The sequence below is a fragment of the Tachysurus fulvidraco genome, chromosome 13, assembly GCF_022655615.1.
Source record: "Tachysurus fulvidraco isolate hzauxx_2018 chromosome 13, HZAU_PFXX_2.0, whole genome shotgun sequence".
NCBI lineage: Eukaryota > Metazoa > Chordata > Actinopteri > Siluriformes > Bagridae > Tachysurus > Tachysurus fulvidraco.
The window spans coordinates 11,055,915-11,069,856 of record NC_062530.1 but is presented as its reverse complement, the minus strand read 5'-3'; the positions used below and the strand labels follow the sequence as shown (position 1 = coordinate 11,069,856).

The following is a 13,942-nucleotide window of genomic DNA, read 5'->3' as shown; positions in this document are numbered from 1 at the left end:
CACTGCAAGATTAATTTCTCAAACATCTTGTCTTATTTGGTGTGTGGCTATAATTCCCATTCTTTTAAGCACTTAAATATATATTTTAAAGTCACTTGAGGTACAGGACATGAATATCTTAATGAAGCAAAATGTGATCTAGTGTTTACTTAATTGCAGTGTTACAAACATATAACAGGTTATAAATGTACATTTACTGTAAGAGCATAGTGCACACTGCTTTCCACAATCTTGACCTTTTCCCTCTAATAAAGCAGTAAAATAATAAATTATATTGACACTCATATGTTTAAATATAACCTGGAGTTAGTGAAATGTATTATTTGTCTATTAAAATGGTTTGAGGCCAAGCACACTGAGCCCTGAAACCTTTGTAGCTGGCTGAAGGCTCATGTTACATGAAAACTGTAGGTAGGGAAGCATTATAGATTGCTAATACAAATGGAAAAACTTCCTGAATGGAAATTAGGATGATTACAAAAACTGTGAAGATAGTGGAGCCCACACCAATTGTATTTTGTTTGTTTATTTATTTATTTTTGTCTCCATGTGATTTTTTTAGGCTTCCTGTAAGATTTGTAATTGGATATCTTAAAAAAAAGTAGTGAAGATGTAATCTAATACGTGCATTTAGGAGCTTACGATATTTTAGGCCACAAAGCTTTATTTCTAAACTAAAAATCTTTCTAGAAATAACGACTTTTTTAAAGACAATTTTACACTTGTCATGAGTAAATAGGTATCTACAAATATGATTAATAATCTAAAATAATTATTAATTATGCCTATATTTAAGATTTTATTTGCTAGCTCAGACACGTATTTTCTGCAATGTATTCTGCCATCCCTCCTAGCTTTTGTAAAAATCTAAACAGAATGTTGATATAATTGAAAAGCCTTTCCAACGTTTTTCAAGATCTAAGATCCATCAAGTATAAATTAACTAAAATAAAGCTTTGTCCTTGTATGTGTCATCCTGCCATTATCTATTTTGTATAATACTCTCTATGATCGTTTTTTTAAGTTAGTTATTGCAAAGATTTGACAAGTATGCAGAGATATACAAAGAGATGTACAATGTTTCCTTAGGTCAATCTTGAGCCCCTGCTGAAGTCTACCCTGCTGTTCTGCACTCTGTTCATATTTCTTAAAGTACATTTTATTATTTTTATTCTTGTTATTTTTTTACTGAAGTGTTCTGTATTTTCTTTCAACATCCACATAAAAGCAGGGGAACATAATTAAGTATAAATTGATCTACAAATATGGTGGACTTTGTAGAAGTTTTAATAGGGTAGATTCATTCTGGTATGAGCAAAGGAAAAAAAAACACCTGAGAGTAACTACTTGAATTTATAACCTGTCATGTGAGTCATAGATAATTTTAGATAAGCTGGCCTTGGCTACTTCGTTACTATAGACCGCGGACACCGTTGGAAGGTTCTGGCTTCTTATGAGAATGTTCTGGCTGTGTGGGGGAATTGCTTTTCTTTTTTTATGTCATGGAGCTGCTCTTGTTCCACCTTGTGACAGGTGAGGTTTTTTTTCCTTCCAGTTCCATGGCTGAAAAATATGGTATTTTCCACTGCTTTGTAATTTGCAGTTTGCCTAAAACATACATGGGTCTGTCTACTGTACCTTTCAATTTTGTTAAATGACTACAGCACAGGATAAAAGGCATCTTTTTTCTTTTTCTTTTTCTTTTTGATCTAAGATAACGGACAAAAATAATTATGCATGTATTGAGTGTAAATGTATTTTTATTTTTGCTTAAGCATATTTTGTACCCTATAAATGTCCCTGGTTTGCATGGGTAAGTATTAAACTCAATCAATAGAGGCTCAATATATGTGTATATACAGTATACATACCAGTCTCTGGAGAGTAATCAGAATGGTACAGTAAAGACACAGCATCTCGTGAGCCACAGTTGATGAATTAATGGCCAGACTGGCGAGGGTTAACAGAGAGTTATGTCAATAACTTTTTTGGCAAACAGCCATAACTTGAATTCCGTGCCACAGACTATTTTAGTATTGTTGCTGACTATATGCCTACATTCATGGCCACAATATAACCACATTCATGGCCACAATATAACCATATATACTCTATTTCCTAAGTATCTTCTAATGGATACTTCCCACATGAAAAGAGATTTGCAGATGAGCATCAGGTTCCAGAACAGGAATCTGTGGCTATCATGGGCTAAAAACTGGTCCCTTGAAGACTTAAAATATCAGGTTTTTTATTTATTTTTTTCCCCCTTATTTTCCTAATCCATCCAGTTTGGTGAACTCATGATTCCTGTGATCTTCTGTGGTTGTACATTGAAGTTCCTGTGATGAGGGTCATCAGAAGCATTTAAAAACAAACTATTGAAAATGGCCTGGACAAAAAGGATGGTACCCCTAGAAGGATTGAAAATAATTTGATAATAGGGACATGTTCAACTAAAGTGTGCAATTAAAATGTATAATAATTATCACAGGTGTCTTCAAACTTGTAATCAGTAAGTCTGATTATTAAAAGGTGAAAAGTAGTGACAGTGTTGTATGGTATCATGGTGTGCACCACACTGTACATGGAGCACAGAAAGCTAAGCAGAGAGCTGTCTCAGGAGATTTGAAGGTAAATTATAGACAAGTAGCACATATTATTCGGAAGTTTAAGGTCCATGGGACTGTAGCCAACCTCTCTGGAAGTGGACACGAGGAAAATTTATGACAAATTGAAGAGACCGATAATACGAAGAACAGCCCAGAACAACTTCCAAAGAGATTAGAGATGAACTCCAAGGTCAAGGTACATCAGTTTCATATTGCACCATCTGTCACTGTTTGAGCTTAAGTGGACTTCATGAAAGATTATAAAGGAGGTAAAAGATAACAGAGGAGGACTCCACTATTAAAAGCAAATCATATATAAGTGATACTGGCGTTTGCCAATATGCATATTGACAAGCCACAAAGTTTCTGGAAAAATGTCCTTTGGACAGATGAGATAAAACTGCAGCTTTTTTTGGCAAGTCACATCAGCTCGGTGTTCATAGATGCAAAAATGAAGCATACAAAAAAAGAATACTGTACCTACTGTGAAACATGGAGAAGGCTCAGTTATGAAAGGTACAATGAAATCTCAAGACTATGAAGGCATTCTGGAGTGAAATGTGCTGCCCAGTGTCAGAAAGCTTGGTCTCGGTTGCAAGTAATGGTCATAGGATAATAACCCTAAAAACACACAAGAATTACAAAACATTGGACTATTCGTAAGTGTCATCTTATGAGCACTGATCTAAATCCTATTGAACATCTGTGGAAAGAGCTGAAACATGTAGCCTGGAGAAGGCATCCTTCAAATCTTTAAATCCTACAAAATAAGTATTGACAGTTGCAGAAATTGTTTGATTGCAGTGATTGCCTCAAAAGGTTGTGCAGCAAAATATTAAGATGCAAGGGTACCATCCTTTTTGTCCAGGCCAGTTTCATTAGATTTAACCTCTGTTGAACCACAATTGAAAAGCTTGTGTGATTTTCATTAGTCAATTTTCAGTAAATCTTTATTTGTTATTACTTCTGTTGGTTCATTAATGGAAGGGTACCAACAACTTTATCTATGTGTCTACATAAACAATATGTTGTGGATGTTTAACCTATTCAACAATGTATGTATTGATCTTTTTTATGGTCCTACGCTTGAATAACTTCTGAGATATCTGTGTTTTTTCATGTGATTGTGCTAGTGAGATCTATTGCACAGGAGAACTGTTAAGACAGGTACAGTTGGCCAAACTTTTTGATGACAACAAGGCCTTTGTGGATATGAAATTGATTGCAACACCCGGTGAGAGCACTGCACTGCTTTACTATTTTGCCTTTGCTACTGCCTTGTTGTCTGCTTATCTATCTCACTGTTGATTTTCACTCCATGTAGATATTGTTTTAGATGCCTTCTCCTCCCTAAAACAAAAGTTTCCAAATGGTACTGTTCCACCTTCAGATCTACAAGTGTTTGTTAATACACACTTTGAAAACAGTGGTAAAGAGTTTGAGACATGGAGTCCTCCAGACTGGCATGACAAGTAAGGTCTTACATTTAAGTACACTGGATATCATTTAACATATGTATTTTACTGCTATAGTATATATTTGATTGCAGGCCAAAATTGCTGTCCAAGATCTCTGACCCAAAACTTCGCAACTGGGCTGAGCAGTTGCACGGTTTGTGGAAATCGCTTGGTAGAAAGGTCTGTTGTGTTAAGAGGGAATAATTGCATGATCATGATTATCTTTGGTGGATCTCAGTTTCTCTACTCTCTCACTCTATTATCTCAGGTCAGTAATGATGTGAGAGACAATCCTCAAATGTATTCTTTGATATACTGCCCAAATCCGGGCATTGTACCAGGTGGACGTTTCACTGAGTTTTACTACTGGTGAGGCAAGCATGAACACACATACATGCTCATACATGAACAACCTTAGTGATCATGTTTTATTTATTTATCTGACAGGGATTCATATTGGGTAATAAATGGTCTCATATTATCTGAAATGATGGAAACAGCCGGGGGAATGATTAAAAACTTCCTACACATGGTGGAGAGGTGAACTTTTTTTTCAGATTTTTTATATTACCCCAAAAACTCAACTCCAAGACAGATGAATAAAAAGTAGTTTAACTGTCAATCTTACTGAATCACATTTATATACAACACAAACCACTAATGCAGGTATGGTTTTGTACCAAATGGTGGGAGAATCTACTATGAGCGGCGTAGCCAGCCACCCTTCCTACCTCTAATGGTGGAGAGTTACTATGAGGCCACTAAAGACAAAGAGTTTCTCAGGTAAACGTCTTTTGCTGCGAATTTCTTCTACTGGTCATTTCTATTTTTAGACACTGTTATTATCGTCTTTTATCCTCATACAGTATGATTTTTGATGATTGGTTTACAGGAAGGCTTTACCACTGTTGGAAACTGAGTACAGTTTTTGGATGCAAAACCGCTCTGTAGTTGTGGAAGTGAATGCTGTCAAGCATGTCATGAATCGTTATTATGTACAAGTTGGCCAGCCCAGGTAGGAGATAAAGCTGCTCTAATAAAAAAAATAAAAGATACTGCTGATATTCTAAGATAGCAGATAATGCACTGTTTTTCCTCTCAGGCCAGAATCGTATGCACAAGATGCAGAGCTGGCAGAGGGATTACCTGCAGGTACATCTTCTAATATCTAGCAGTTACTGCTTATGCAATAGAATAATTTGTACATATGAATATAAATGATTAATACACTTCTCATTACATATATCGTTTCAATGCTTTTGAACTTTGAATTATGTTTGAGTGCTTGACTAATGCTGTTTCTTTCTCAGAGGCTCAGGAGATGCTATGGGCCGAACTTAAAGCAGCAGCTGAGTCTGGTTGGGATTTTTCCTCACGCTGGTACATTAACAATTTTGGCCAAAAGAGTGGCTCATTTAGGGACACTAGGACTAACTCCATCGTGCCTGTCGAACTCAATGCTCTCATTTGTCGCAATGAGCGTGTATTGGCCACCTTCCATAGAATTCTGGGTGAGCAAGGAGTCATTGGAAAGCATTAGGAAATATTTTACAGTCCAGCATCTTGTATTACTTTCCAAAATGTAAATATCTCAATTAAGCAATATTGCATTCACTATGGTTATTATATTATATCAGCAAAGCTGTAATTCAGCTGCAGGGAGTCACAGCTGTGCTAATATTCAGTATACACACACACACACACACACACACACACACACACACACACACATATATATATATATATATATATATATATATATATATATATATATATATATATATATATATATATATATATATATATATATATATATAGATGTAAACAATGTACTATAAGAAATGAATTTAAAGTAACATTGTAGACATAATATAGCCATTTTGTTTAATGTTGCACAATGAATGAAAAAGATCCCAAAGAAGCTACACACTCTTGTATAAAACACTGTTAATAGCAGAATTCTACTACACATTTTTTTACAACATATTCATATGCTGAGGCCTAGTATATCTAATAACAAAATGAATGTATGCATTTTCACTTTTTTACCCATACTAGCATTTGACCTTATTTGTTTGTAATGTACCAGTGTTGATATATTGAGACTGTTTTTGTATGCCTTTGTCTTCTGCCTGCAGGTGATGAGGAAAAAGCACTTGTATATGACAGTGCAGTCTCTTCCAGGATGAAGGCTATAGAGAGTGTTTTATGGGATGCAAATCAGGGAGCATGGTTTGATTATAATTTGTTGAGCAGCACCAGGAATCCAGCCTTCTATCCAACTAACCTAAGTCCTCTCTGGGCACAGTGTTATTCTCAGCTAGAGATGGGACAACAGGCACTACAGTATTTGAGAGTGAGTTTTTTTAAGACTTTTTTTTTCTATAGTAGTTATTCTGTGTTGAAGAGCATGTCATTATGCTAATTTTTCAGTTTTAAGTTGTATGATTTATCTCATGATGATGCTCAACTGGATTTTATGACATAATATTTAAAATGATTGATTCTGAATCAAAGTGTTGCAGAGTATGATCAATTTTACGAGTTAAATTTTCATTTTATATGCATGAAAAACTTCTGAAGCTTAAAACCTGGTTTAGATCAAGTAGACCAGGGGAGCATCACAGCAAAGTAACTTGCAATAGTAAGTGACTGGAAAAACCTACTGTTTTCTTTTCCTGAATGCAAGACCAAACATCATGTTAATAGAATAGGTATTTTAGCAAAAGGTATTTAAGCATAACTAACCTGAGCAACAAAAAAAAAAAACACTCACAAGATGATGGCCAACTTTAAACAGCATTGTTTCCCCCTCCTTTTCCATTTCTGTTCTGTAGCTTACTTTGGGGGAGGGGGGGGGATCTCTCCAGTTCTCTCCTACTGCTCCCCCTTACTGGTTCTCTCTCTTTATATTCTTTTAATGTATTTTTTCTTTGACATTATTTATTCTAGTCTCAGATTTCAGAGATTGTTTTTAAAAGTGAGATTTATTTATATGAGGTATTGTTGAAACAGCTAATGGAAATAATTGAAACGCAGAATTTAGACTAGGACAGTTGTTGTTGGTATTATTATTATTATTATTATTATTATTATTATTATTATTATTATTATTATTATGGGAAAGACAAGGGCAATTCTTTTATTTTTATTTTTTAAACAAAGGCATTTATCCAACACATTTATTTGTCATTTGTCAGGTGCTCTTATCCATAAAAACAAACAGGTAAAATAAGCAATAGTTTAAAGGTTTCAAAAAGAGGTAGGTCTTCACCCGTCATTTGAAGCCACTGACTCTGCTGTTCTAGGGCTTCTGAGGGAAGTTCATTCCACCACCTCGGTGCCAGAACAGAAAAGAGTCTTAATGTACAGGTATACCTCTTACCCTGAAAGATGGCGGGACCATTCGAGCAGTGCTAGTAGATCAGAAGGAGCGAGGTTTAGTGGGAGGTGTGACAAGAGCTTTGAGGTAAGAGGGTGCTGGTCTATTTTTGGCTTTGTAGGCAAGCATCAGCATTTTGATTTTGATGCGTTCAGCTACCGGGAAACCAGTGGATGATCATTTGCAGAGGACGAATTGTGTGCATAGGTAGACCTGCCAGAGTAGTAGTCCAGTCTCGAAATTCCAAGAGTCTAAAGAAGCATGTGACCAGCCTATGTGGATAAAAATGACTGAACCCTTTTAATGTTTTACAGAAGGAACCTACATGAGCATGTCACATTAGCAGCATGTGAGGAAGAGAACAGTTGTCCATAGTTTCCCCAACATTATGAACAGTGGCCAAAGGGGAGATAAGATTGTTGTGTAGGGATATTGCAACCTGGGATGACCAGCCGTGGTATCTGAGGGAGGAAAGAATACAAGTGTCATCAGCATAGCAATGGTAAAAGAACCCATGTGAGGATACCCATGTTTGCTTCCTACCATTCCCATTCTGATCAACAAAGTCCAAGTCTGCCAGGGGTTGGCCAGAGAGTCTTGATTGTATCAAATGCTGCTGAAAGGTCGAGAACGATGAGGACAGATGGTCAGATGGCTGATCTAGCAGTAGTAACCTTCAATAACCTCAAGGGAACCTTTAAAATAAATTAGTAAGCCCTGCCCACATTTCACACATTAAGGGAGACTCCTCTTGATTAATCACCTGGGAGGATTAATAAGTATATGCCAACACTATAGGATCAACAATGCTATACAATAGAACAAAATTCACAAAACACTAAAACCAACTGAGTTTGAAAAGGGGGGAAATGTTTTAGCATTGTGTAGTTTAAATACATGCTTGCATTTGGGATTCACTGTATTATGTATCAAATATGTGAATTGTTACTAGAGCTGTTTTGTCATTTAGATGATTCTGACTGTGCTATGTGTTTTCTTGCTTGTGGGGTTTGTGAATGGGGACAAAACATAACTAAACACATTTCATGTGGATTTTGAATCTGTAATCCAGTAAATCTATTGAATGATTTTGATTGATTGGTTCTGTCTGTATCTCTCTGTATAGGGAAGTGGTGGTCTGGACTACCCCAATGGTGTTCCCACCTCTCTGAGTCAGAGTGGGCAGCAATGGGATATGCCTAACGCCTGGCCTCCACTCCAGCACATGCTCATAGAAGGTAGGGAAATATAAAGGATCAGACTCAGATCTGCCTAAATAAACAAAATAAATATATAACAGTAATAGTAACAGTATCATAATAGACAGTATGTTTGAATATCACTGAAAATCTAATTCACTGTGGCAAATGAGAAGAGTATTTCTAATTCTGCAACCTAACATTTCAGCTAGTTTTTTGTCACTAGTCAAATAAATCTGCATGGTGGAAAAGGATGCACAGCACACAAATTTTCCTCTCTGTGTGTGTGAAGGAGAGTGAGGAAGAGAGGGATGTGTTTGTGTCAAGAGTTCATACTGACAAGGGTTCAGACTGAGCTTGTGAATATGTATGATAATGTATGCTGTGGCTTTTGGCTTGGAGTAGGAAATTTCTAATGTCTAACTAGTGCTGAATAAGGGCCAATTCATGAAGCAATTCCCTTAATTGAAAGTTAATACACATACTAATGCTTAATTCGATCACAAGACTGCCAGTGATGCAGTGGTTAGTGTTGTCTAGGGTCAGTGGTTTGATCCTGATTTCAGGTAACACTAAATTCAAATTCAGTTTATTTGTATAGCACTTTTAGCCATTCACATTGTCTCAAAGCAGCTATAGTATAGAAAGAGAAAACAAGAAATAAATATATAATAATAATAATAATAATAATAATAATAATAATAATAATAATAATAATAAGAAGAAGAAGAAGAAGAAGAAGAAGGGGGGGGCACAGTGGCTTAGAGGTTAGCACGTTTGCCTCACACCTCCAGGGTTGGGGGTTCGATTCCCGCCTCCGCCTTGTGTGTGTGGAGTTTGCGTGTGTGTGTGTGTGTGTGTGTGTGTGTGTGTGTGTGTGTGTGTGTGTGTGTGTGTGTGTGTGTGTGTGTGTGTGTGTGTATGTGTGAATGAGAGTGTGTGTGTGTGCCCTGCGATGGGTTGGCACTCCGTCCAGGGTGTATCCTGCCTTCATGCCCGATGACGCCTGAGGTTGGCACAGGCTCCCTGTGACCCGAGGTAGTTCGGATAAGCGGTAGAAAATGAATGAATAATAATAATAATAAGAAGAAGAATTAATTTAAAATTTTAAATACTATATATAAATATCCCTATCCCTACTGAGCAAGCCAGAGTCAATGGTGGCAAGAAAAAACTACCTGAGATGATATGAGGAAGAAACCTTGAGAGGAACCAGGCTCAGAATGGAACCCATCTACATTTGGGGACAGGAAATGTAATGTATGTAAATGTAAATAATGTGATTTCTACAACAGTTTATAATAGTGCAACCGAGACCTCCTGAGAAACTAATGAGTCAGCACAAACTCAGAGTTCACCATGGACCCAAAACTAATTCCTTCCTGTCAAAGTCTTCAAATGATTGCTGATGAAGACCAGACCAGCTGACTGATGCAAAGAAGGCATGACAGTCTCCACACTGCCCCATCCACAACAATCCCATGAGATACTCTCTGAATATGCAGTTCCATCCCTGGCAGAGTGACCACCGGGCAACAAGACTCCAGGGTAGAATGTCAGGATTGATGAAGTAGCTCCGTAAGAAGAGACAATCATACTAGGAACTCGGAACACTGGGAGCTCGACAGTGACAATATACTGTAGCTCGACACACACACAGGCAAGAATAGCTATGACTGCATAACTAAGGTGACACAGACATGAGGGCTTCCTGGGATATAAGCACCCAGACATCCCAGTTCACCAAGCACTCTATACCCATGAACCTTCCAGATCTGCTTCTTTACCTCAGAAAAGCTAAACTAAACAAATATGTTTTAGAATGGACTTAAACACTGAGAATGTGTCTGAGTCCCAAACACTAATTGGAAGGCTGTGTACTAATTGGAAGACTTGAGGTACTACCAAACAGCCTACACGTTTTGACTGAAGTAGGTGTGTCGGATTATAAAAAACCAAAAGATCACTGAGGTACAAAATTGCTAAATAATTGACACCAAATGAGATGTTATGCAGAGGCACACATCAGAGTGTCCAATATGCTACCATGTTGATGTGGCGTTTCTTCACCAGCACCAACTAATGCAAAGACAAAGCACAATTTTATTTAAGTTGCCACATGTATGATTTCTTAGTAGAAACATTATAAAATGCAGTATATTTTATATTGTGTTGTGTATGTCCATAATCGAAGCAATACATTCAAGGCTGCAACAAAATTCAATATGGAAACAATCAAGTACTGAAACTATGCTGCTAGACTAGAACGTCTGCAGGGTAGTGGTGCTAAAACAAACTGTCAGTAATGAGCACCCACATATTGCTCAGAGCTGTAGCAGTCAAATGAGTAGTCTAAAACACACACTATACATACACTTTTATAGCTTAATATTCTATCATTGTAAATCAATGGTAATTCGAAGATATGTTCAATTATATGAATTAATTTCAGAAATGTTAAATCTTAGAGTCATTGCTTTTTAGCACAACAAAGCAGACAACTAATTTTGTTAATTTGATTTTTTGGGGAAAAAAAAACATTTTGGTGCTTGTGGAGCATCATTTTATATTACTATACATCACATTATTCATTCCAAATCTGCATTTCAAATCTGCATAAATGTTTAGTAATAACCTTTCCCTAGCCACAAATGTGAAGATGATAAAGAATGAAATGAATAACTTACAGAATAATAGGGAAGTACAGTGCAACAAATTATTTAATAGTACAACAGTTGAATGCAAATAGAGTAGTTGACAAAAATGTACAGTAGTAGGCCAGATTGAGTATATGCATGCATGTAGCTTGATAATTAAAATCTACATCTTCTGTTGACTTTCTCAGGTCTGTCGCAGCTTGACTTGATAGAAGCCAAAGATCTTGCCTCTGATTTGGCTCAACGGTGGATTCAAACAAATTGGCTGGCTTATGTTAAATATGATGCTATGTTTGAAAAGGTGCATTTCATGTTGTTTTTCTTATGGATATTTCAATGATATGAATAAACAGATTACACTGGCATTGATCAGAGCCATACTGGGGTTAAAGTTTAACCTTTGAATTAAACAAATGTGTTGAAACTCTGCAATGTGAACTCATGTACTGTATATGTGCCTCTTGCAGTATGATGTCAATGGAGACGGCAAACCTGGAGGAGGTGGTGAATATGAAGTTCAGGTACTAATTCTGTAATCCAGTTACATATACACATTTCTTCTTCTCTTTCTATGGTGGTTGCTAATCCGTTAAGTATGTTTTAATCCAAAAAGTATGCTTTTTAGATTAATTAAATTTTGAATCCCTTTAACAAATTAAACCATATATTAAATTATACTAACATTAAGGATAAGCAAAGTTTTGTTTAAATCCAGGTAAGTGAATGCAAAATGGTTAAAAAAAAAAGAACTATTTGATTACAAATATATTATTACAAATAAAAAATATATAATTTAGATGTTATAATAGACACCAGAGCATTAAATATGCATCTAGTACATTGCTTTCAAACTTCCAAACTGCTTTATATTTTGCTTGTGATTTATACATATTAAAGCTTGAACAGTTATACCTGAGTCATGTTCTTACTTGCTTTTCAGCTGGGGTTTGGATGGACCAATGGTGTTGCACTACAGCTGCTGGACAAATATGGGAATAGGCTGAGCTCTGGTGGAAGTGTACTAGGTTATGGCCTTTTGATTGGACTAATTTACCCACTTGTAAATACCATATTTTGCTATGCATGATTCTAAGCATTATATTTGGAAAAAAGGGCATCTTGAATATTACAAATTTAGAATTCCATTTAAGTCAGTATGCTTGCTTGTTCAGGTTGTCTGGAAAAAACAATATATATTACAGAATACATTATATTACAGAACATGATTGTGTATGTATGCGTGTGTGTGTATATTGTGTGTGTATATATCTTAGCTTTGTTTCCTATCCAAACAATGACACCTGCAACAGTTGATTACAAACCTGAGTTTACCTACTCTTAGGGGGGAAAAGAAAGACTGTATATGTTAACGAACAAGTTGTTTTCACAGATTATATTTCATTATAATAAGTAGAGAAATGGCAATAGCATTTGTGATAGATGTTGTGGATAAATTGAAAAAAAATATTTTTGTTTAACCCAAAAATTATTTACACACTATGCATAATATTGATAATTTTGGTTCCTTTAGTTATTCAACTTTGGCTTCTTTGCCTTTGCATGTGTAATGACCTTATTGGGCTGATTGTCAATTGCATGATAAGATAAGTTTAATTAGTTTATTAGGAGTAAGGGTTTATTAATATACCACTGTGGCAGTACCTTTGGTAGGAATGGTGCTTTATGTGTAAGCTTGAGATGTCACAGTTTTGACTAGCTTATGTCCCCACAATGGCAAACTAACTTTTTCATGCACAGTGCTCCCTCATGAACATTTATGGTAGGTGAAGACTGGGTTATAGCTTAGTCTATTTAAATCTCTAGATGTTGTTTATAGTGCCAGGGGCTTATGCCTAGTGATTCACATGATATTGATAAAACTTTTCACATGCCTGAATGCAACACCATAGTAGAGCACATGCACTTACAAGATTGTACACTTAACTGCATGAAACTGCAGGTATTCTGGATAAATTATCATCCAATCATGCAGCAGATTTAAAACAAAATATATGCAGATACACGTCAACATATTTCATTTTCACAACTGAATAAAAAAAGTGTGATCTCTGACTTTGATTGTGGCATATTTGTTATTTGATCTAAGTCTAAGTCAAGTTATGGTAAATCTGTGCCATGATGGCCTCCAATTTTTTGACCTGATGTTGTCTTCTGTAGTTATAGCTGTTCCATTTCAATGTTTATGTGTTCTGAGATGCTTTTTTGCTCAATACAGTTGTAAAGATTATGTGATTATGAGTTATAATAAACTGCTGAGTCTAGTCATACTTCTTTGATCTTTTCCATCAATAATGTGTTTCAGCCTGCACACAAGATGTTTTTTGTTTTTCCACACCATTCTCTATAAAACCTAGAGACTATGATGTGTATAATTAGACTTCAAAACTCGAAGCAACTCATCTAGCACTATCATCAACAACCATATACCTGTTAAAAACAGGACCTAATTTTTCCTAATGTTTTATGTAAATCTTAAGTAAAGCAGCTTTATTATAATAATCTAGAATAATGATCTGTAATAGACAAAGCTTGAATAATTATCTTTAGCAATAGCAATCAGAAGTAATAGATATGCTTAGAGGTTATTAGAAATAAGCACATTTGATTTATATGTCAA

General features: G+C 35.9%; 1 protein-coding gene across 1 annotated transcript; it reads left to right on the top strand.

Annotated features, from left to right (window-relative positions):
* The first annotated feature begins 1,166 nt into the window (after positions 1-1,166).
* treh (trehalase (brush-border membrane glycoprotein)) lies at positions 1,167-13,592 on the top strand. Its single transcript, XM_027132608.2, has 15 exons — positions 1,167-1,533; positions 3,743-3,843; positions 3,934-4,081; positions 4,159-4,246; positions 4,335-4,435; positions 4,514-4,606; positions 4,733-4,849; positions 4,959-5,081; positions 5,169-5,218; positions 5,377-5,577; positions 6,205-6,422; positions 8,575-8,686; positions 11,493-11,605; positions 11,772-11,825; positions 12,245-13,592. Exons 1-15 carry the CDS (start codon positions 1,454-1,456, stop codon positions 12,389-12,391), a joined length of 1,746 nt encoding a protein of 581 aa, XP_026988409.1. The 5' UTR covers positions 1,167-1,453; the 3' UTR covers positions 12,392-13,592.
* Positions 13,593-13,942: the final 350 nt, after the last annotated feature.